General features: G+C 31.7%; 1 protein-coding gene across 1 annotated transcript; it reads right to left on the reverse strand.

Moving 5' to 3' along the window:
• Positions 1-395: 395 nt before the first annotated feature.
• LOC148273717 (putative inorganic phosphate cotransporter) lies at positions 396-24,863 on the reverse strand. Its single transcript, XM_088238319.1, has 12 exons — positions 24,775-24,863; positions 22,636-22,723; positions 19,953-20,101; positions 14,289-14,468; positions 11,871-12,009; positions 9,729-9,949; positions 8,642-8,791; positions 7,456-7,588; positions 6,194-6,318; positions 2,482-2,601; positions 1,867-1,999; positions 396-943 (listed from the first exon to the last, which is right to left on the reverse strand). Exons 2-12 carry the CDS (start codon positions 22,703-22,705, stop codon positions 861-863), a joined length of 1,503 nt encoding a protein of 500 aa, XP_088094445.1. The 5' UTR covers positions 22,706-22,723; positions 24,775-24,863; the 3' UTR covers positions 396-860.
• Positions 24,864-26,411: the final 1,548 nt, after the last annotated feature.

The following is a 26,411-nucleotide window of genomic DNA, read 5'->3' on the forward strand; positions in this document are numbered from 1 at the left end:
TAAAGGGGGCCACTTAAACCAACCAATGACAGGTCATAAGCCTAGTAAATGCCTAGAATTCCATATTCCCTTATTTAAGGTATTCTCCATCCCTGTTGAAATTTGTTAATGAAATAAGTAATGTTTGTATGATAGTATTGCCAAAATTGACCTTTATGGAGAGCCACATTGCGCATTGCAATGTTCGCACATATGCAGGGCCTCACTCCTTTTTTAGTGCTTTGTATCCCGGATCCGTGTAAACACGTGATTATAATAACCATGCGTTGTGTCCCGGTCCCGTGTTTTCACGTGGTTTACCAGCAGCAAAAAAGTACTAATAAAAGTCACTAGAACCACGTAAAAACACGGGACCGGGACACAACGCATGGTTATATAATCACGTGTTTACACGGCTCCGGGATACAAAGTGTTAATCATCAAAATTTGCTCTGAATCAATAAAAATACGAACAATAAAGATTTGTGTACGATTTTGTTTAAGAAAGTTAGGCATAAAAATGTTTTTTTACAAAATTATTGATAATTTTCAACACTTTTGGGTGTAATCAGATTCATCTCCGCTGGGTATAAGTTAATACTCATCACCCTGTCAGTCGAGAGTTAGAAGTTTGCTATTTTATTTGTTAATAACTTTCGAAATTTAATACAGGAACAGTCAGTTTTGTTGCCACAAATTTATTTAATTGATTTTTTACAAAATGAATACCTAAATAATTTATTAATTTCCGTGTACGGCATAGGATATTATTTTTATATTCCTGTCCTGACTTGCGATAAATAAATATAATATTTAGGTCGATGAGAATTCTCCTATCATGTTGACGACGTGATGATACAACAAGTATGATAATAACATTCTTATGGCGACTTGATTCGATAATTTTTCCCGTCATTTTTTTTAGCTGGCAACAAAGCTTCCTCTTTCATTAGAGTTTCTTCATCTGAAATTTTAAAACGATTATTTAAGTACTGATAAAAATGTACCAAACACAATTAAAATGCAACATTTTATTAAGATTAACAAATTATAACAGGGATGGAGAATAACTTAAATAAGGGAAAATGGAAGTCTGGGCATGTTATTCGTATCCATGCAGAGAAAAAACAAGGTTCTTTCTCTGAAATATACAAGAATAATTGTAGATGGGTGCTTGCGACTCGTCAATGCCAGCTAATTGCAGGTAAAATTCGACAAAAAAAAAACTGTGAATATAAGCCCATCTTATATTATAGTGTGGTTGGCTCGTTCGACCCTCGATATCTTGTTTTCTATTTCTGGCAAGGTCAGTATGAAATATTTATTTAACAGCTCATTTTACAAAGCAATATTTTATTTTACCCCTAAAGTACAAGGACTTCAGCCTTCAGCCTTAAATATAAATATCATTAAAACAATTAAATTGTTTTTTAAAGATTAAAGGTGTAGTGAATTAAATTGTAAGATTTTATCTGTCCTTTTCAAATTCATTTCAGGATTTCCAAAATGTTTCGGACGTTAAAATCTTTTATTTTCAATATTCTGCTCCCAAAATAATAATCAGTCACAACCCTATATTCAGATAATTTCATACCATCACACAGAACCCTTTCCTCAACGCTTTTCTAAGTACTCTTTTTTCCTGCACTTGTTTTTAAAATTTTATTTTATCAGTAAATTTACTAAATAAAAACGATCATTAACATATAATTTATATTTAAAGTGAACGCTTTCTTACTCTTGACTGCCAATTTTAACCTGCACGCTTTTTATGATTTGTTATTTTTATTTTAATTGTTATTTTAGTGAGTTGGAAGTCATTGCTCTAAAATATAGCAATTAGCCTACTTAGTAGACTTTGTACAAATTTAAAAGTAAGCTTCTTACTATTATCTTGTCGTTTTAACAATACGCTCCATGGTTCTTCTTCAGCAGATCCGAAAATTAGGAAGAATACATTGCCAAAGAAATAACTCCCCGATGTGATTAAAAACACTGTTTTCCATTGAGATATATCAGTCTGAAATAAATAAAAATATCTTTAATTATCATACTACTATTTACATCGAACACTTTTACGAGGACATGAGCTGAGGACGATAATGTGAAGAGCTAAAGAGGGCCGCACTGGACAGATCAGAGTAGCAAAGAAGATGCAGAGCTTTGCAGCAAACAAATACATTTTAGGGGATATATATAAAAAAATGTTGCAACAAAGAAGGAAAACATTTTCGAGAAGGGAATATGGATTTCTAGGCTAGGGCTTTTGACCTGTCATTGGCTGATTTAAGTGGCCATCCAGCCAGTTTGGAAACATTTGGACATACTCAAAACATTGTTGATTCGTATATTTATTATAGCACAAAATTGATGGATAACAATTATTCCAAAAAATCATCAAAAGTGAATCATCAAATAAATATGTAAATTATTAAATATCAGAGTATTTTAAATATTCATTCAACGTTTTTTGAATGAACACTCTCATTTGTAAGTACTTACCGGGTCTTTTAAAATTAACCCCGAGACGATCGGTGCAAATGCACAAGCTAGATCAGCCATAGTAAACGATATGCTCACAATAATCCCAACGTAATTCGGCGAAAGGTCTATTCCATTGAGCTGAAAAATAAAATTCATAAATCATTTGAACAATGTTTAAATCATTTCGGACACACAGATTGGATTTCTCCTCTTATCGATTTTGTCTCAATCGATATAATATATTTTACACAAAAAAAAAACAAAAAGACAGTAATTGTAATGTTTAGGAAGTGGCACAAAATGCCGTCGACTGGCCGATTAGAATGTATAAAAATATATTATTTCGTATATATAAAACGGTCAATAAAAAAAATTAAAGTGGTTTATGCAAATTTATAAACAAATTAGTGATACTATATTTATTATGATTGTATATTTATTTTTGAAAACCAAAATTTGAGTTTTGTCTTTTATAACTTTTCTGTTCAATTCATTATACAAGTTGGAGCAGGGAAGTATCACTACTTTCAAGGTTGCGCTGTAAAGGGAGGGGAAGTTCTGGAAGGGTGGGGATAGACTGTAATGATGCAGTAGCAGCGGAAGTGTCCGTCAGTGCCACCATCAGTTGTAAAATAGTTGGTCGAACGAGCAACGCGCTTTTCCGTCGGGGTGTATTTTTTCCCAAAACATGTATATCTTTGCAGTACAGCATGCGATGTGTACTCGCCATCGAATTCCCCCTCAAAAGTATTTTAAAATTAAAAAGTTAGAAACCAGGAGACAAATTATAGATATGATGTACTTGTATAATATAATTCACATTAATGTTGATTCAGTGTTTTGTGTTCAAAATGTGTCATTGTACGTTCCCCGTAGGCGTCTGAGATCACCTGATACATTTTACCTTCCAATTTTTACAAACAATATGGCACATTTTAACCCTCTTGCAAGTTTGTTAAGACTCAATAACAAAATAGAAAAAAAAGTTAACATTGACATTTATCACGATAGAGCAAATGATGCTTAAATCAAATGCCTAATCCTTATTTTCGTGTATGTTAATTAATTTTAGTCTATTTTATTACATCTTAAATGTTTTAATTTCTCTTTTCTTTTCCTAAAAAAAAAAAATAAGTGTTTTTTATATTTAACTCAATTTTATTTCCTTAACTCAATCTTTATTCTTATCGTTCCCTAAACTTAATCTTTATTATTACTTAAATTGATTTTACAAACTTATTTTATAAAATTTATGAAAGATGGTGGAGCTCTATAATTGAGAATATATATAAAGAACGTTAGTAATGCTTACTTAAAAAATGTATGTATTTTATGTATTCTTGTTGAACTTCCAAATAAATAAGAAATAAATAAAAAAACGCTGTTCCTGACCAAAATTTTCGTTATGGGTGAAGAACTTCGATGCATGTAAGAGTTGGGGCTCAGAGGAACAGTCATTGAGACAGTCATGAACAAAACATTGAGCTACATGCTCAAGATCGATTTTGCAGTCTCCTAAACGTTTTGCCCGCAATTTTAAACAGTACTGAATGTCGATTTTTTTTACGATAACTTTCATTTCTATCCATACAAGATGGTTACCGTTCAAGAATTGTCACAACAGGACTCACAAAACCAATAACAGGCATGTGAAATTTTGAATTTAAAACTTGCCTCAAGATGTGTGTGTTTTGTTTGGTGACCAGACGCACATTTCACATTTCTGGACCTCAATTATGATGGGAAGATAAATACGTCATACCTTCACCTTCACGGTATAGTTAAAGATAAATTATCACTAGCGATTATAAAGATATACTACCAACCCCTTGCCGTTAAGTTTTGGGTAGGTACATCGATATGAATCAAGGGGAAGCGTACGTCACGGTACACATATCTACGCTCTTAATCGACATAGCTTCAGTATGACGTCATAGTTGAAGATAATAGTCTCCCGACCGACTACAAAGGTATAGTACCGATCCCCCACCATCAAGTTTTGATTTGTACATCGTTTTATACAGACGGGTCTAGATCCCCTCGATACGTTTATCTACGCATTAAAAGTGTCAAAAATTTTGTTTCACCAAGCAATTTTTCCTTTAATTATGATTTATTAAAAATTTTAATCGTTTTGAAGTTGGCACTTTTTTTTCTTAAAAGCCTATTAAAAATATGAGATAGAAATAAGTAAGTTTTGAAGCCGAATTAAATTCCGACATAACTGTCACTTTAATAAAACAAACGCCTAGATGTGAAAATAATGTCGCTAGGTTTTGTCCTATTAACAAATAAGAGTATCTAGGCGTTAGACACAGATTATATGCGTTAGAAAGTTACCACTCTAAAAATATAATTTAGTTATTTTATTTTTTCCATCTGTTTTACTATCTTTCCGAGTGTATGTATCGAAACGTTATGGGAATCGGCTTTGTAGTCGATCGGTAGATACACACAGACGATCGTTAAGCGTACCCCTTAGGTGATTTCCAAAAGTCATGCAAAATTCATGTTTATGCGAGCATTTTTTTGCTTGAATTGGGATTTATTGGAGTTTATAATCGCTTTGCAGTGAGCACTTTTTATTGCAGAAGTCTATTGAAAATATAAATGAGAACTATTTTAAATGTTAATGATGTAAGGAAGGCGGACTAATTGTTTGCGGTCATTCCATTGTCTTATTTCGATCATATGATGTCGATATGACAAGTAGGTAGAACATACCGAGTTAGATAAAGATAGTACACAAGTTAAATATTCCATCTCGATATATACAGATGAAGATAGCGTTCATAATCGAGGCACTGAAAGTGTTGACAAGTAGAATATGCGTTATTAAAGTACTGTGGACCCAAAGGAAATTCACGAGAATCCTCTGCACAATGACAAAGTGATAGTTTGGCGTGCAAACGCGGCAAAGGTATCATTGGGCCATATTTCATTAAGGAAACCAATCAATCTTTTACCATCAATTCAGAGCGATATGTAAATATGATCCAACAATTTTGTGATCCACAACTTCAACAAACGAATTTGAGACTATTGTGGTTTTAGCAGGATGGTGCAACGGACAACGCTGCTAGAAATTCGATCCCTGTTTTTTTGGGAAATCGTCCCCGGCGCTTGATCTCCCGGTACGGTGACATTCCACGGTCGTCGCGCTCGCCGGGCTACCTCATGAGCGAGGTGTATAAACATCGACTCAGAACCTTAGAAGCCTTGAAGCAATACGTCTTGGAGTAGCTGGCATTCCGAGACAGATGCTTTTCATAGTTAAGCAGAACAGGCGACAGCAGTACATTAATGAGGGGCATCTCTTTAATTATATGTTCTTAAAAACCTTATAACATTTACTTCCAGCTATAAATTTTGCTGATACCAAAATATAAATTTGTTCTTCCGTTTTTTGTTGTTTATTAATTTACTTTCAAAGTTTGGGATAATTTCCTGCCCCACCGTGTATTATCTTTAAATTGTTAGAAATAATTTTTCTTAATATTTTGTCCTTACATAAATACCAATGTATGTTACTTGAGTCTAAATTTCATCGGGCGTAATCAGCCAGTCGAAAAGTAATTATATTTTACATAGAATTTGAAGAGATTATTTAGAATGCGCAATTTTACAAGACCGGCGTTTCAGAATGACAAAATTGATTTGGATGACAATGATTTTCATCAGACTACAGTATTAATGTTTTCAGAAGAGGTGGTTTTATATATAAGCTCACCATAAATCCTGCGGCTGTGATAGCGTCAAAGGCTAAAATTGTAATAATAAAAGTAACAGCTGTGGTGACATTTCCTACGGGAACATATATCAGGGCAATTAATGTAATAGCTGGACCCCAGGTTCCTGGAAAATAATATCAAATATTTCTCTTTGTGTAAAAACAAAACCATCTTTTTTTATGATGTTCTACCTACTTATGGCTTTTATTAACCACCAATTTGTAAGGTAAAATACTCGTATTATTAAAGTTTATTAGTTGAATTTTTTATAAAAATATATTGTTATTTCGTGGATTATTTAAAAATGACCAGACTTTTGAGACGTGAAGTGAAGTTATTTTCATACTATTGTATTTTCGAAATATATTTATCTGAATGATACACTGTAAGCCTTAGTGAACTATTTGAAGAGACATTTTTATGAAGAGTTAAATTAAATATATCTTAATTATTCAAGACAAAAGCAAATGGCACAAGGTTAATAATTAAGTTAAGTTGATAGCTTTATCTTTGTTTAAGTAATTCAAAATGGTTTTTTTTACTATTTTTTTAATGCATTACATTTTAATTATATTAATTAAAATACGGATATAGATTTATTCTACTTTAATTTATATATTTAACAGTGACCGGGTTTCGTCGAAACTCCCACAGTCTGAATAAATTAAATTCGCTTTAACAATATTTTGAGTTTGTCCAAATTTTTGTAGACAAGGACTGGATTCAACTCCCTGGGCAGCTGTTTATATTAACTTCACAAACATCAACAGATGGAATAATTGAAGGAATATAGATGTTCAAATATAGGCAGAATGGTGAATGTTACACAGTGTGTACAGTGGCCACTTAAACCAGCCATTGACAGGTCATAAGCCCTGTAGATGCCTAGACTTCTATATTACCTTCTCTTAAATGTTCTTCATCTCCGTTGTAATATGTTAATAAATTCACTTTATTTAAAAACTTTTGATCAGACTAAAAACGTATTTATTTACTTTTAAAATTATCAACCTCTGTGTGGCAAGACGCTCGCCTAATGGACGAGTGTTAAGAGTTCGATTTGCTGTGATAAATGTGATTTATCTCAAGCCCGGTTATTTCGTTCTAGTAATTTTTTATCGTAATAAAACAAATGATCACGTTATCGTGCAAATAAATAATTAACGTATCAAATAACCGGAAAAAAATATCGTTCCATTTACACATTTTTTGATGATTTATTTTGCCTATGTGATTATGTTATTTAGAAAAAGTGGCTTACCTATTGTATTAAAGAGTTTCCGAATAACCGTTAGGGAGAGATAACCTTTATTTAGCAGGATGTCTGCACTCCAACTTGCCAGCAGAGTCATGAAAAGTGAAGCGATGTATGGAAGAGCAGCAAGCAAACCACTCTGGAATATAATAATAATCGTGACAAAACAAAAAATATACTCGGTGACTGTATAGAGAGTATCGGAAAAACTAAAGTAATTTTTCAACTTGAATTACAATTGGTTTGTACTTTTCACCACTATGGAAAATGATTTTCGTAACTGGAATATGCAAGTGAATAAACGCAGTTTTTGTTACCGTCCGAATTATTGCAAATATTATTTTTATTTTTATTTATTAAGGAAAAACAACAGTTGTTATATAAGAATACAAAATATAAAAAATAGTACATACATCCAGTTAAAGTTTTTCACAAATATAATGAGAGAACATGTTACACAGTCAAGAGAAAAATAATATATTATATAAGACATGAGAAAAAAAAAGAGCTCTTACGAAGGTTAAGGGATGAGGAATTAGATAGGAGGAGTGGAGGAGAGGGATTTTCATAATATAGTTGACCAATTCAAAATTTTGATGTTTTAATAAAATAAACATAATTAAAGGAACGTAAACTTATTAAACACTTACAAATGTTTTATTTTACAATGTTTCAAAAAGTTTTCTTTTGAAGTCACAAAATTTTGTATTAAAAATATCTAAATGGGGATAAAGTAAATTAAATTTGGAGCAGCTACAATAAATAAACGAGTTTTGAACATATTTTTTTTTGGGCAATTAATTATAAAAAATCAAATGGTCCTGTTGACTTTGCGGGACAATTGATTGAAATACGCTCCAAGAGATATGGACTATCGATAAAATTGTTTAAAATTTTGAAGAGGAAAGACAGATCAGAAATGCTTCTACGTTTAGTAAGGGAAGTTAAACTATGAAAGGAAGAATGATAATATTCGACATAAACCTCATACGTGTAAGGGTCAATGAACAATAGAGTGTAATTAAAACAAAATTGTGATGAAAGATAAGTATACAAATTTGAAAATTAACTTGATTTTTTACTATAAAAATGTTTTAAGTGTGGGGGAATTTATATTACGATCTTACGAAAAGTTAATTTAATTTCGATTTCCTATAATTTTCCCAATAAATTAATACAATATTATGCATACATCTTGTAACTCAATTCCCAATGCAAGCTTGAAGAAACTAGGGGTTTCAGTTAGCATTACTGTGTACCCATATAATGCTCCAGTTTGAGTCAATATTAACGCCCATACTGGCCTGCTGGTAAGGATTGCTCTCCATGGTATTTTTTTGTCCTGAAATGAAACGTTTCGTATGATAAGATTCCTATGAAAATATATGTATTTAAATGTGAATTTTCTCATGATTTCCCAAAATATTTAAATTTTTGGGCTATTTTCTTTAATGGTTTGAATCAAAATACTTTTTTAATGTATTAAACTTTCGATTTCTTATGAATATTTAATATTGAATACATCCAGTTTTTCAGGAGCGAACATTGCAAAAAAACTGCGGTTTTAGGGGGGTTAGTATATTTTCATTGCTTTGAAACTCTACCCTGTATTTAAAAAGCAATTTTACGTAATAATTTTATTTCATAGTTTGATATTACAATACCATCGTATCAACCGATTTAAGTACTAAATTTGTTATGAAACAGTCACAATATACAAAAAATAAACTTGGATTGGTTTATTATAATTGCTTCCACAGACATACAAAACATCTCAATTTGCGTATGCGCAGACTTGCAAATTCAGTACAGGTTTAAAAGGCCTTAAAAGAGACAAAATACTAACGCCGCTCTTTATTCTAGAATTAGACGGAGCGCAAGTGTATTTAACGTCAGTCCGGGGCGTCAGCGCATAATTGCTCAGTCGAAAGGTTTTGTGTAGGCTGGCCGAAATTTTGAAAAAGTTATTAAGATAAACACTAAACCCATCTCAGATCACTACGATCAACCAAAAACTAATTAAAAAATATTGTTTGTAGTTTCTAAAAAAGTAGTTAATTATATTTGATTTTTTTAATAAAATAAAAAATATGTAATGACTGTTTTTTGATTTTAAGGGAAGCATTGGTTCCATCCGATCTATGATTTTCGTATTTAAAGTTATTTTTTTGTCAAAATGATACTTATTCGGTTGCTTTAGCTAACTTTTTTAATGCGGCCATTTTAATTTTTTTTACGAACTTTTTCCGAAGCAACCGACCTTTATCTGTAAATCTTACCCCCTTGTTATCTTCAGATCCTACCGACTTCTCTATAAAGGCTCTCTCTTCAGGTGATATTGTGGAATGTTCAGCTGGAGAATTAGTTCCGACCCATATCCATACACAACCAGCAAACAGGCTGATGCAGCCAAAAAAGTAGAAAATATATGGCCAGCCGTAGGAACTGCCCGCTATGTACGCGGATATTGGCATACATAGAATTATAGCGATCGGAAGACCTACAAATTTATTCACCAATTAAAAAACGTTTACATATATTTTTTCATGGATAAGAGATACATAACTGCTAAATAATTCAATACTTTATTAAAATATAATAAGGAAAATATTGCGACTGCGTTTCGCCGTGACGGACATCGTCAGATTCTTGGGAAAGTAAACAAATTCTTATGTTATATACAAGTGGAGACTCAGAATCTTGTACAACTAGGCTTGAGATTGAGAGTGCCTCAGTGATATGGAGTTTGCACGAGGCGAGATATTCCTTCATGTTGGAGAGGGTTCAGAAAAAAAATCTAAGGTATCTTTAAATGTGGGGGTACGGTAGTCCGTGGCTCTCTATCCCACTGCATTCCTCTTGGACTTGCTTGAAACCGACAGTTTGCAACTTAGAAGAGATGGGTTCACATTTACGAATTTTTTCAGGGTAACAAGAGGTTTTATCGAGAACTCAGCCATTTTAGAAAGCATTTTTTTTTATGTTCCTGATGGATGATCTCCGACAGCGTCAGCACAGACTGTTTTACCTCCCAGCTTCCAAAACCAACCTGCCTCTGATTATGTCGATCGGAAGAGCAGTCAAGAAACTGATCACTTTCACTTTAGAAATCTACATCTTTCACATCATTGAAACTTTGTTTATGAAGCAAAAACTCTTGCTTTTGAGTTTATTATATATTTATAATGTTGAACCATCGCTCGAAAGTTCCTGGTTTGAAATGTTGTCCCAATATAACACTTTAAATATTTTGTTATTTGTAATGTTATTTTGAATGAATATTATGTTGCCATTTGTCGCTTATAAAATAACTTTTTGCAGTCTTGTCAGTTGTCTTTTATAGATTAAAGTTCCCTGCTGACATTATGGAATTCCATTTTAATTATTGAAAAATAATTTTACTTCAATATCTAACATTATTATTATAATTAAAATGCAATTCCACCAAGAAATTTAATAAGATAAACATTATCGATAAATTTGTACATTAGATGTTTACATTTTTACTACTAATAAAAGTAATTCTCTAATTAAACCTGTTTTCTTTAATCAGTATATGATATTCATCATCATCATAATCATTCCCTTTCCACACCTAGTGGTGCATAGGGCACTGTATTTGTACACCAATCGCAGCAATCTTAATTATTTTTGTTACATGAAGGTAAGATTATCAGTCTAACGTTTCAAGTGCCAGTCCAAAGACCAAAAACACATGGCCGACATACTATTTAAATATTTTTAGAGTTTCAGTACGTAGGTATGTGAATAAACGAAACATAGGTTTAATTGGCAAATATGTGTGAATAAATAATTTTTTCGAGTTTTGTCTTCAAAATGAAAGCGGAAATTAAAAATTAGCAAAAGGGGAGGATTTTTTTATTCGAGATTAGTTATGTAGTGCCATTTTGAGTTCGTTAAGCCCAGCTGAAAATCATGTGCGGCTTTGTAAATAATCTTGGATAGCGTGTTTATAATTAAAGTACTTGCCCACGAGAAATCGAAACTGATCCTAATTATAAAATCCAAATTAATTTTTATATAAGACCAACATTACACAAATAAAAAAAAAATTAAAGCATTAAATTGAAACAACACTTTATCAGGCTACGAACTCTTGAGCAACGGTTCAATATTATGAAGGCAAAATGCTCTCTAATAACAAGATTATTTACCCCTTAAACATAGTTTCACTCATGTAAGCGATGTCGATTTTTAAAGTGATCGTGTTGAACTGCCTGACTCATCTTCCTACTGGCATCGCACGACCATGACAGATTGGTTCTGAAAACCGTAAAGTAAAACAGGTGTATAATCAATCATGTTGCATGCTCAGGCGAAAAGCTTGATTGTGAAAAGATTATTAAAAAATTAACGATTTCGGTTGATAGTTCATATCAAAATTATTTTTTATAACTCACCACAGTACACAATATTTCCTAAAAGATTACGTTCCAGAACTGGTATCCATGCTCCGAGTAAAACTTGTGTTGCTAAAGACAATAGTCCCATAGTTAATCCCATACACATTCTCACAAAGCAGACTCCTTGCCAGCTACCCTTAAAATGTAAGAAATATTAAAAACAGTATTTTGAAACATACCTAATTTTGCTTTTAAAAAGTGCTTAAATATCTACATATCGATCGGTTTCATAAAACTTTTTTTTTAAATAAGCTTTGAGTTTTATTACCCATTCTATAAAAATACAACCATAATTAGAATGGTCGACGAGAACCCACTGAAACGCCTAACTCTCTCTGTCACAAGGACGACAAAAACCAGGAAGGCCCAAAATGCAATGGATGGACAGCATCAGTGCGGATACGGCAACGTTAGAAGTGTGGAACTGGAAAGGAAGAGCGGCCGACTATCAAATGAGACAGCATTTTTTTTTATGATTCATCTTGACATCAAATGGGCTAGGAGTGAAAATATAAATAGTGAGTGCGTAGTGCGCGTGCTGAAGATGCCTCAGGAGAGCCTTAACCTAAACTGTATCTTCTTCACACGAGCTCCCGCCGTCCTGGAAGACCGTTGATGACGATCTTTCAGCTTTAACTGGTGGATCTAACGAACGCAGACTTGACGTGCGACGAGGCAAGAGTGCTGACTAGCGATAGGGTCTCCTCTCCGCGTTTAGTAATGTCCATATGCTTCTCTTATAATTATAATTAGCCCGCCCTTCCGAGACTATGTGATATTATATGATGTTTAATATTATAGGCTAGAGGTTGGGCTTATCCAAAGACCTTTATACGTATAATGAGTTAGAAAATACCTCTAATATATCTTCACTTCAAGACCGTCAAAATAAATCCGACCTTATAGTCCTATTTAAAATTTTCAACTCACTCTTTGATGCGCCTGAACTACTGAGCTCAAAAAAAATAAATATCCCAACTAGAAACCTCAGACAAAACTTACTCTTTCATACCGATAACCATAAAACTAACTATGGTTTTTATTCCCTTATGCCCAGAATTCTTAGGTCTGCTAACAAACATACCAGTCTTGATTTCTTTGATAACTATTTGTCTTCTTTTAAACGATCACTGAATCAAATTCAATTATTAACCTCTCTCCCGCTTCCACTCCCACAAAGTCTACTATAAACCATTGAGTCTTTCTACTTTTTTATAATAATTTTCTATGTATAAATGTGTCCATAAAAATGCCCATTGGGCGTATATATAAATAAATACGTAACTTTCAGTTGATGGCAGAACAGATGGGACATGGCACGTACAGGGAGATAGACGTGGTCTTTTTTACCTTTCATCAGACACAGGATTTGTAGCAAGTTATTGGTGTTTAACCATCATACCTCCCAAATGGTTCTGGACATGGAGAGTTAAGAGACAAGCTTCATATGCTTAGAATTACCCATCTCGGGATGTGCTTGTTGAGATGACCATCAATCGGCCGAATACAACCTGTGGTACTTTGTGCTATTGGACGATGCGATGCTGAATGGTTGGATAGGAATCATGCGACCAGCATGGAATGTGGATCGAATGGCCAAGAATGAATTTGACACTTTTTAATCGGTGGGTCCGGACTTGTGTATTGCGTTTAGAGCTCTTCAGATGCGCCGAAGCTAAAGTGGGTTAAATATGGTGGGACTGGCAACTGTTCCAGTGAGATTCTGATACAGTTGGGAGTGTGCTTCCTTCCGAGCAGAACACACACGTTCTTTTGTTTTGAATTCCTCTTACGGGGGTGGTATTCGGATCGTCTGTCTCGAGTCTCTAGTAGTCAATAACCGAGTTTTTAATTTTGTTTGTTGTAATTTAATATTGAAAATGTGAAATGTGATTTACTGTCGCTTACGTACACATGTTTTTATATTTTACAGATCAGATAACAGTACAGATCTCATTTGCTTTTAAAACAAATATTTTTTTTTAAAAATATTTTACTGTCATTATTTTTGTATTCATTTATTTGTGTTAATTGTTTTATAAATTTTAAAGATACTTAGGCATCGAGGGGATCCTGAGGGGTAGGGATGACGTGTTGGCCTCTGTCCATACATCCTCCTTTCCCTCCTTAATCTGTAAAGAGTTTACATTCCTACGGAATATTTTAAATAAAACCTCTCTTTGCGCAGCTGACAGAGAGTCTCCTAGGAGTCTATAACAGCAGCAGGTGGATGGTTGAATTAAGGATCCCCTCAATGCTCCACTTGTAAGCGGATGTCAAAATGAAGAGAAGAGTACGAAGTGCAAGTGTGTAGTGTAACTTTAAACTATGATGATCCTCTATTCGTGGAGTCTAGCCAGTAAAAACATCGCAACAAGCAAGTCTTCATTTTCGCTATTCGTTTTCTATACGTACTATGTATGAGGCAGCGGGGGTCAGCAGAGAGAAAACTCCGGCAGATATGATCGAAGCCGAAACGAAATTCTTTCCTCCGTATTTACACGCCAGAAACCCTCCGGGCAGTTGGATAACTATTTCGCCCCACCCCATCGCACTCAATACAAAGCCCTGGGTGCTTTTACTCCAGTCAAATGTCTGTAAGAAATAAGATTTAAAAGAACATGGTTATTAATATTTTTTTTAGTTATTTATTTATTCATATTTTTTGCTTACAAACCATAATTAATAATAAAAATAATGTGACCTCACTGGGGTTCCTCGTGCCGAGGACACTTAACAATATACTTTTTTGGAATTACATTTGAGAATAAACAAAGAAGACTAACTTAAAAAACAAAGATAATTAACAAATATTCAGACAGTTTTAAAAACAAGGTATTTATGTACATCTATATTATTCATACTACAAAACACACAATGAAAATAATAAAAACCTAATATAAGCTATACACTTTTATTTAAAGCAGTATCTTTGTTTTTATGCAATTGAATAAACGTTTGTAAATATTTGCACCGGTGCGGTGGTTATAAACAAACTAACAAACATAGCATTATTATCATCAACCCGTTTTCACACCCAGTTGTGCACAAGGCACTGCATTGGTTAACCAAACGCAGATTAGTTTGATCGTCTGTTATATGAAGCTAAGGTGACCAGTCTCACCCTTCAGGTGCCAGTCTGCCAAACTCGTTCCAAGTGAATTATTCTACGATCACCCGCATCTTAGTTTTACACCCGCATAAATTTAAAAAGTGGTGACAGTTTATGTGTGCCATCTTGTCACCGACAACCCGGAGCTGTACTATCCAGATTCAATTTCAGTTTTCAGTTTCAGTGCTGCAGAGCAGCGTTTATTTTATAATTAAAAAATACATAAAAGAATTTGTTACCCACTAAGTCTAAAGACTTTTCGGTGGGAAACATTTTTTTTTTATGACAGGTTTATATTACATTTATTTTATTTGTATTTTGCAGATTTATTTATAAACAGGCACTAGAAAGTATAAAGAAGATATTTCTTCAGTTCTTTTTTTTTTCATTTGAAGATTTTTCATGTTAATGATGGTTTGTGGGAGATCATTGAACAATCTTGGAACAACGCAATTTAATGTTCGCTCTCCGAAGTAATTTGTAATTCGGGGAACAGACAGGGAGCCCTTAATTTTTAATCTAGTGTTGTGAGTGTGGGAAACTCTTTTTTTATATTCCAGATCAACAAAGTGATCTACAATCAATTTATAGTCACAAAGTTGTTTTACCGGCAAGACATTACAGAATTTAAAATATACACTTTCGCCCATATGTTTCGCCTCACGGATTATGCTATCCGGTACGATCCCCCTCAACAGTCTCACCTGAATATCATAAATTTTACCCAGATGAGACTGGAAGGTGAGACCCCAGACACGCACTCCGTAAGATATAATGGATTCAATGAGCGAGGTATATATGTATCTTAACGTTTTGAAAGGTAGTATGCTTTTAATTTCATAAATCACCTTAATCCAGTTCCTTAATCTGTCGCAGATTCCATCAATATGAACACCCCAGCTAAATTTAGAATCAATAATTAATCCTAAATATTTATGATTATTTACATCTATAATAGGACAATTACATTTATCTGATTCTATATTTAAATTTGAATGAAGGCAAGAATTTATATGAGCTTGTATTTGTATTTCAAATTCACATTTAGTAATATATGGTGAGGATACATGTCGTGAACAATTTTAGTTTTTTTAGAATTTATTACTAAGCCATAGTCATGCGCCCATTTAATGAGATTTGAATCGGGTTGTGGTCCCGTGGCTAGTGTCTCCAACTCACGGCTCAAAGGCCCGTGGTTCAAATCACACTCAACCCCAATTTAATTCCCATTTTTAATAGTGATTTATTTACGACTCGTTGAAAATGGCCCTTAAAATAAAATATTTGCGAATATCATAAGAACGCAAATATTTATTTTTCTAAAAAAAATATGTAGATTTTCCGCCCAGTGCCCTTGAACCCTGATTCTCTTTCCTGACGCCTTATAGATAGGGTTTTTATCTGTTTTGTTCGTCTGACCACAGACCCTTTTTATTCGCATTTCTTATTTCCGTATACCGCATTTTTCATCCCCCTATTTTTTTATTGAATCATAGCACAGACAACCTTTCTATCAAATAATCCAACTGCCTTAAATAATTATTTTTAAAACAAATTTGTTATCCTATGCTCACTGGTAAATATTTTCATAGAAATTGAAATTTTAGTCGCATTTTTATGTTTTTTTTAATGCAATATTCCAAATTCCAATATTAAACCTTACCAGAGGAAACTTCATATCTGATTTAATATGTGTAAAGAGTGCTAAATGTTTCAAAATTGTTTATGTAATGGCCTTGTTCAATGTTAGATAAATTATCACAAAAAAATAGGTCGACCCAGTCTTGTATTTGACGTGGAGTTAAATTCATATCATGTCGTTTACTTAACTATGTGCTACTGGGACTTATAAGTATACAAACATTAAAAAATATTTAATCAAAATGCTGATAAAAATATATGGATGACCTAATCATCAGCTGGTTCAAGCGATCACTTTACACAACGTGTAACATTCACCCATTTTTATTTTAAACAATTTAAACATTATTTTAAACAATTTAAAAAGGATATATTTCCATTCTTATTACTGACAAAATAAATTACATATTACATTACATTATATATTTAATTTGTAAAAAATATTCCCAATCAGCTGTTATGAGCATAGTCTTGGTATGAAGGGATAATATATTTATTACGACACTTGTAAAAATCGATAAAATAACATCACATATTACTCGTCACCTGGGCTGTAAGAACAATTTTTTTTATGTGTTTTTCGAGTGCGTATAATATACATATTACGTTTTGTATTTTTTTTAAAGTCATTAAAAAGTTAATTGTTGAACTTTATTGCTGTATTCACAAAACTGTTTCTTTTTCTGTTAGTCCTAGGTTGTTCGTGAGTTAAATTATTTGACGGTCTTGTATTTTTTGGATGTATATGGTAGTTTATTATTTTATTTTCTTTTATCTCAAATATCATCTTTACCTTTTCTGTGTAAATTAATCTATCTAAATTAAGCATTTCTGTTATTCTAGATAAATTTGTAGTTCTAGTATATTTATTAAAAATAAATGTTACTTTAAGTGCTTTATTAATCGTTCTTTGAACTATTTCTTGCATTTGTTTACTACACTGCGACCATATTATTTATCCATATACTCGCCTATGAGGAGAATTCATGTGTTTGCAAACGAATACGCAAATGATATAGAGATATTTAACACTTTTGAATTTTAAAAGGCAGTGTATCAATTTATTATCTCCAAATTTAAATTCTTAAATAATACTATGTTGTTTTATTTTGTATACCTTTTGTTAACTTATATATGTATTCTTAATAATTATTTTTCTACATTCTTCTAATTTTATGATTCTTTTAATATAACCGATAGGAAAAAATTAACTTCTATTTTCTCTACTGGAATATATGTATGTATGTACTATATGTTAGATTAGTTTTATATATTTTTATTTTCTTTTTCTTATTACTTCATTTTCAATTTTTTGCTACTTTTGTGTAAAATATGTCTGTTATTTATATAAAAATATATGTAAAACATGTTAAAGCCTACAAGGCGTTTAAATAAATAAATAAATAAAAAATAAAAAATAAAAACATACAAAATTTGGAAGTATGATAGAATTGTCTATCATGATTTTGTCCTTTTATCGACGAATTCTGTTCTTCTCACTATCCCAATAATTGAACCCAGTTATTTTTAAAACTGCTTTGATATGTTTTGTTCATGCTAATTTTTTCGTTTTATTTTTTAATATTTTGTCTTATTTGTATTTATATTTTATGATTATTTATGGGTTTATTATCTAACCAGAATAAACATTTAGTCTAATCTTCATTGATGTAGTTTTGCTGATAGGTTGCTGTTAACGAAAGGGTGGACTGTAAATGAAAAACGAATTTCATTCAGTTTTGTGACTGGGAAATATTTGAATGAAGGATGGGAACGTGGAATGGATACCTACCTTTAATATGATCTGAATGTTTTTTAATTTCGGGCACTGGATGACAAAATGAACTTAAAATGTAACAATGTTTTCCACGACGCGCGACGATTCTAACCTCTTTTTATCCAATTTTATGTGAAATCAAAAAATGTTGTTTGGTTTTTGTTCTAAAACCAAATCTTCTAATTTTGAAATTCTTCTATCTTGATGTTAGGTAGGTACCACAAGGATGGGTCAAAGGAAGGATGGGAACGAAAAGTAATCGATCAGGAATGGTATCGCTAAATGCTGTTATTTACTCAACACTATGTAGCCAATGTTTATTAGAATATCAGTTGCATTATCACCACTATAGATCAATAGAGTATCATCTGCAAATACTAAATACCTCCCAAATATTAAGATTTTGGGAGCATTTTTAACGAGTTGTAAATGCTCTGGCTAGCTCTAAAAAGTTGGGGTAGAGTGGGTTTTGAACCTCGGACCTCTGATCCGTGAGTCCGTAACACTAAGCCATGGGACCACAACCCGATTATAATTTATTTAAAAAAATATATTAATCATATACTTAGAGTTATAAAATTCAGTATGTGTCTGTAAATATTCAAACTTGTTTAATTTATTTCTTACTAAACATTTTATAATCTACTAAAAAATTTTAGGATTTGACAATTTCAATCTAACAATACCATTAGGTGGCACATTTATTTTTATAAAATATTTCAATCCCAAATCGACTGTTGCGAACTCCATTATATTAAACTTACATCAGTCTAGATGATGGGCACTGTATCGTTATCCCAAACGTCGCTTCCAATCCAAAATAACATCACATGTATTTTTTTTATAAAACTAATACTCTGAATTTCATTTTTAAAAAGTTTTTAAAAAATAGACTGTTCTCTGGATGCATGTTGGAAGAGATTAAATATAATCAGAATTTCCCAAGCTTGGATCAAAAAGTGCAGGTAATTTTAGGCTTCCTAGGGGAATACTGACGGAGACATAAAACAATATTTGGTCTAACAAATAAGTAGAAGTGTACCAAGTATTTTTAATCAGTAACTTACATGTTAATATAAGTTATTACGTCGTTATAATAAAGGTTTAAAAATAAAAAATTAGCTCTCAGAAAATCTCAGAGCTAAAAGCATCTCCACTTTTCAATCGAAATGCCTTGTTTACATACGGGATAAATAATTTGTTGCGTAAAATTAAAGGTTTATTTAAGTTTAGTGTTTTATTTTGATTATAGTTCATTTGTGTTTTATTTCAATTTACAGGCTAAATACAAATATATCGATGATGAAAAGGAAAAAGTTCCTAAGCCACATGTAGCAGCATTTCATAAGAGTTAGATTTTTTTTTAATTTATAAAAAATCACTTATTTACACATTATTTTGGTGTGATTCCTACATTATTTAAATTTCAAATTAAATTACGTTTTTATTAATAATAATAAAAAAATTGGTTGCTCCGTAAAGTTAGCTACATTTAGAAACTTTTTTCGTCTCCACCGTCGATATGAATATTAATTGTAATATTTATTACCTGAATATTTTTGTTGGGGTTTGTTGTATCTGTCATACCCAAGATGGCAATACTTAAACAAGCTCTGCAGAAACATGACGATGTTACGCATAAAAACAACAGTATTATTTGGTTGTGTCTTTTTCCATAGCCAATGTATGGCGCTGACTCTGTAATGAAAATGTAATTTATTTATTTATTTAATTAGGTAAACAAACAGTATGTACACACATATTGCCAATTTCTTTGTATATTGGTGTAAGAAACTCATGCACACACCAAAAAAATTGTTTACGCTTAATACAATAATTTAAATTATGTTCAATAAAATAAATGTAAAAGAAACGAAATGAAAAAATATGTATATAATAATAATAATAAAGTTAAATGTCTGCTTCTCTCAAAATTTTTATAGTTTTTGACCTAAATTTACAAACATTTTCAGAAAAAATATCAGCCTCGGTAAATATATTGTTATATTGGGCGTATATTTTAGGTATTTCAAATTGTTTAAAATAGTTTGTTGACGCGTTTTCAGTGTAAAACAGAAGATTTTGTCTTGTCGGTCTAGATGGCACACGGAATGGAAGTCTTTCAAGTAGGTTTGGAGAATTAATTTTATTATTTATTGATTTGAATAAAAATAACTGGTCCAACATTATTCTTCGATTTTTAAGAGAGTTTATTCCATGGTACTGCATACTTTCAGCATGATTAGAAAAGTTCATGTTTAACCGGTAGTCGACCTGCTTAATTTTTTTTTGTTGGACCCTTTCTAGTCTGTTAATATTTACACTATAGTAAGATGACCAAATAGGAGTACAGTATTCTACCTGGGGACGATTAAATGTTTTGTAGAGTTTTTCATATGTCTCTGCATGTTTAAAAGGTTTTGATACTTGCATAATAAGTCCGACCATTTTATATGTTTTTTTTAGGACTGATTCAATATGAATATTAAACGTATGTATTAAACGTTATGTAATGTAATGTATTTAGTCCGATGGTTGTACTAATAAATTACTGCTAGTTATTATTCAACTAATACCACTGAATCCAATACCACATCATAATTATGGATGTTTGTTTTTAACTAGAACCATCGCCAGCCCGTGGAACGATGCTGTTGACCAAGCATCCTTTACCTTTTTCGCGAACTCATAATCATCTTTGGTCCTTTATTATACAGATTTATTAGAGTTGCCTTGATTCTCGTTTTTCGGAGTCTAAAACATTAGCCTCTCCTCGAACGATAGCAATGAATTTTGTTATTACACAAAAAAAACATCAATTTCAACAAAATAACAACGATAATATTTTAATCGTCAATAGCAGCGTATCAATATTCATCCTTTGCTGTGTATTAAAATACAGAGACTCGGAAAAAATATATACATTCATGAATGATAATAATATTTATGCAAAAAAAAACGAAAACAGCTTAAATGGTTTCGCTATTCTGTTGTTTTTAAATCTTATAATAATGTTTCAGTCATGATAAAAACTTAGCTGGTAAATAGTGTTTAGAGTGAATATAACTTAAATTCTAATAACATAGATAGCATTTACTTTTTAAACTTATATAAATTTTATGTTGATTTAATTATAACGAAGTGCATTGTTTAATTAACTCTTTGACATAACATACATGATAGTCTTGATCATAAATTATGCAAGAAACTTACAGGAAGGACTCTCTTAAATATCTTAAATAATAAATAAAAATTAATAAGTTTATCAGTTTTTTTTAATTATTTAATGAAGATATTTTACATAGGTTGACAGAAAATGCACATAGCTCAAAAAACCTGATACATAATAAAACATGTCCAACATAGGCATTGCCCGGGCGTGGGTTAACTGACTACAGCAAATACTGTTGGTATTTAAGAGTATTAAACCTTCATAATATCGAGCCATTGCCCAAAAGTTTCTGATATAATATGCTATCTCAATTTTTTTTTTTTTTTTTTTGCACCACAACAGGCCAGGAGGCCCAATTACAGCGGTGAATTACATCACAGAACACCCAAGCTTGAGAAAAATCACATTTAATTTTTGTGTTCTCACCGGGAATCGAACCCGGAACCTTCCGTCTGTGAGTCAAGCGTCTTGACCACTACACCACGGAGGCCGCCAATTTAACGAAATATGTGAATATTATTTTTTATTCGTCATATAATTTTGGTCTAGTAAAGGAATTTGAATTTGACAGAAAGCACAAACGATTATACAAATTGAATATAAGTAGAAAATAACGCATTTTTAAAATATTTATCTCATTAGTTAATAAAGTGCGTTATCTAGGAGCGAAGAAGAGTGCATTTCCCGGTTCTTGTTAATTTTTTCAGGCAAATGTTTTGATTTTAGGGTTAAGCTGCTAAATGGTTCCATTTTTACTAGTTTAAATACGTTTTTTTGCAGGAAAAAAATTTTTAAAACCAAATGTAGTGCACTTTTTTTATATTCACTATTTAGGTTCTTAAGAAAACTGACTAGAGAGATGATAATACGTAACAAATTTTTTCATTCATGATTTAAAGATTTATTTTATAAGCTATTTATAACAATTTAATGTGTTTGTTTTAGATTCCAGATAAACAAATATGAATGTAAAGATTCAGGTGCAAAATCTAACGACAGGTAAGAAAAGTTTAACTTATGCACATTTACTAATACAATTATGCAAATGAAGTATTATAACCTGCTTTTTCTTTATCTTGCGGAATCACTTCATATTCGTATTTGGCAGAAATTTTCTGTGAATCCTCCATTGTACCCAAGTTAGAAAACTGAAACATAGCGTAGATTCCAAAATTTAACTCGGAATAAATAATTGGGTATCAAATATTATTAACATTGTTTTAAGTCATTTTTTTACTGTTTTTTGAAAGATAAAATACACAAGTTAGTAAAGTTGCCGAAAAATCAGTCAATTTAATTTAATTATAAAAAAAAATAAATATGAAATATTTGAAACTTAATTTATTAACTCTTACGGATTATTACATTAATTTCACAATAATATTTTATTTCTCTATTAACTCTGTTGTTGATAGTAATATTTTTTACATCATTTAAAAAGTTTATCCGAGTCTTGTTTAGTTTTGTCTGGTAGTTTATTGTATAATTCCAGTCCCTCGTTTATTAGTCTCGACTCTACTTGTCTCGTTTTAGAAGGTTGCATGTGATATTTTTCTAATATTTTTGTATTGTGTCCATGTTTACTAGAATTTTTTTCAAGTTTTAGTTCTTCGTCTACAATTACATCCGTGGCTAAAATATGGATAAATTTTAATGATTCCAGTTTAGTTATATTTTATTTTGCTGTCTTTTAGTCTGTTTATGTCATTTTGATTTCCTGTTCCCCATAGTAGTTGCATATAACATAAGAATTTGTTCCGTTTCTGGAACAAGGTTTTTTATTTAAAAAATGACTCGATAATGTCGCCACTTTGCTAATGAAATTGTTGATATGATTTTTCCATTTCAATTGTCTGTCTATTGTTAGTCCTAAGTATTTAACATGTTCAATTTCAGTTAGTCGTTCATAATTTATATGAGCATCTATTTTATGATATTTTTTTCTAGATTCAAAATGCATGTTATTACATTTTTTTTCATTAAGTGTAAGTAAGTTTGTGTTTGTCCATTTAGTCAAAATAGTTAGGTCTTCGTTTATGTCATTGTTTGTTAATACGTCTGTTTGACTTTATAGAATAGTCCAATGTCGTAGGCATACATAATAATTTTTATTTTAAAATTAAATGTGTAAAATTACACACATTAAATTGAAGAAGACTTTTATTTTTTGCTTAAATATGAGCAATATCATAAATATGTTACTCGAGCCGAGAAGATATGAAAAAGTAATATTTGTGATAAATAGACAGTGGAATTGTTTTCCAGTTCTTGTTTATCGTCATCATCGCCATTTCTTAATCTTCACCTCGTTTTTGATACCTTTGTAGGCCCTATGGTCTACACATATTGCTTTAATTAAAATAAATATTTGCCATGATTTCCCCATATATTTACGGTACTAAATGTTGTTAAATATTTGTAAATATTTACCGACTTTTTGTGCTTACCAACTTTTCGTGTTTACCGGTTTTGAGACGTACCCATCTCCTCATCAGGACACAAATTAAACTAACATCCAAAACCCACTACACACAAAAATACTGCACAAAAATATAAAATCAACATGTCAATTTAAAACCACATGCTTTTTTTCAAAACAGAAGAGACGGGTACGTGTAAGTCGGTATATGGTTATAAACAAATATTTTATAACATTTAGCGAAATATTTGACCACAACTTTTATGTTTTAAATTCTAATAATATTTACACAATAGTTTGAGTTCGTCAAATTTTATAAACGATGCCTGGATTTAACACCCCAAGGAGTTATCATGATAAGCTAATGTTATAAATTTGATTCAGAATCTAATACATATAATTACCTTTTTTGTCTTATTTTCTTAAAGACATTGTTTTATTACTCCATTGGATTTAAAATGACCATCATAAGCCATGTAAATGCCAAGACTTTTATATTCCCTTCTCTAACGTATTTTCAATCCTTATTGTAATTATGTAATCTAAATATTTCAATTCTAGAGCAATTTGCTTTTGTTTGTAAAAACCGTATTCGAAAATGGGTTAAAAGCTCGAAATGGATTCGAACCACGGACTTTTTCATCCAGAGTCCACGACACTACCTACGGTATCACAACCCGTCTTATTAAGAAATGATGATTAGCTTTACGCTTCAGGTGCTAGTCTAGAGGCAATGAAATATTTGTGTATGAAACTATTTTTTAAAGAAGTTTTTCATACCCATCTTGTCAGGAATCCAACCTTAATTCTAAAGTATGATAGGCGAATTCGCCAATCACTACACAATGAGGCAGAATAATCCTCATTCGATTTCCTTTTCCAGGATTGTTCCTGAAAGTATTTATCAAGTTGGGAATACTTTTCCAGGATTTCTTTTCTATTTCACTAACAAAACTGTATTTTTAATTACACACGGACACTAAATACTAGTTTAAATTATTTTAATAATCTAATTGCGTTACGATTTTGCATTAAAATTACTGGAGAACAAACAATAAAAAGTTAAAAATAATTACTTGAACAATGCATGGTACAATCATGAACTTACCTGAAAACGTGTTTACAATTACTGCTTGTTCCTTAAACTAGATACTCTTTCGTACAATCAGCAATTAGATATTAAAAAATACACAAACAATTCAAGAGCCATGCTTGTCCCGTGAAATGATATATAGCTCATTATACGCCGCTTATGTAAATAAAGAAACCTCAGTATAGACATGCTCCTGACTAGCGCGCGACATTGTGTTCTAATTTGAATTTATAATTACAAAAACATTGAACATTTATATTACGTTTTTCATTTCGTAAATAAATACGTAATACAATTAGTTAAAATTTTGCCCTGAAATATTTTACCGACTGAACTGGTACTTAAAGCTTAAGACTGTTCTTACCTTCCATGTAACGAATTGATCGAATTATACAGTTATTATTGGAGTGTCGATGCAGTGTCCAATGCAGCACTGGATGTGGATAGACAAGAATCTTGATGATTAAGATTTTCAGTCCAAACATGTTGATTCTGATGTTTGTTATAATCACACTAACGTTATTCGAAAATAATTGGCAGTCGAAGTTATGGGTACTTGCATTACTGGACATTCGCAATTCCGGGTGCCAGGCCTAGCAACACGGAAGCGCAACACGTCATCAATGACTGAAAAACTAAATTTAGACCCTCTCCGCCCAGCATTGATTTTGGTTGTCTTCAAAGCAACTTGTTAATTACGGAAAACATTAAATTAAATTAATTTTAAGTTAACTTTAATCAGTATAAGCCCGGCAACACAATAATTATTATCTGACACGAAAACAGGTTCACAACAAAGTGAAGTGTACGAACTACAAAAGTTACGTCATTTGCGTTAATTGGGTACGTTTTTTTTTTCTTTTTTTCTGCTGTATTTGTTTTGACACGGACATCTAAAAAGAAAGTTTCAACGAAAGTATTCATAAAAGGGATGTATTGATCCGTTACGAGTATAAAAATGTTAACATATGCAGATATTAGCTATAAAAATAATCGACATGTATGTATGTACAAACAGTGTATACTTGTGTACATAAACAGTTTAATAATAAATATGGCTTATTTGGGTTAGTCAATAATCGAATAATTTGTTAACGGTTGCTGTTTTTTTTATATGAGAGTTTATTTTTTGCCCTGCAAAGCTCATATTTACTGCGAAAGGTACGTTTTTTCTAACTGCTCTAAATATTGTGCAAGGATTTGCCGGGATATTCGGATGTGGCCTTGCCAAGGATCTTCTACGCGTTTGCTTATTTAAGAGAGAACCACAAAAAAACTTATTCAGGGGAAGCCGGACTATTGACAGACGTCAACAGACCTTCCA

This window comes from Micrasema longulum, unplaced genomic scaffold (assembly GCF_059751315.1).
Source record: "Micrasema longulum isolate JH-2025_06_02 unplaced genomic scaffold, ASM5975131v1 h1tg001858l, whole genome shotgun sequence".
Classification (NCBI taxonomy): Eukaryota; Metazoa; Arthropoda; class Insecta; order Trichoptera; family Brachycentridae; genus Micrasema; species Micrasema longulum.

What these genes read in the sequence shown, in the direction of transcription:
- LOC148273717 (XM_088238319.1), bottom strand. Translation starts at nt 22,705, where the DNA reads ATGGAGGATTCACAGAAAATTTCTGCCAAATACGAATATGAAGTGATT. An exon ending in GCAAGATAAAGAAAAAGCAG is followed by an intron (nt 20,102 to 22,635) that starts GTTATAATACTT and finishes TTTTCATTACAG; the next exon opens with AGTCAGCGCCATACATTGGC. An exon ending in ACCCCAACAAAAATATTCAG is followed by an intron (nt 14,469 to 19,952) that starts GTAATAAATATT and finishes TATTTCTTACAG; the next exon opens with ACATTTGACTGGAGTAAAAG.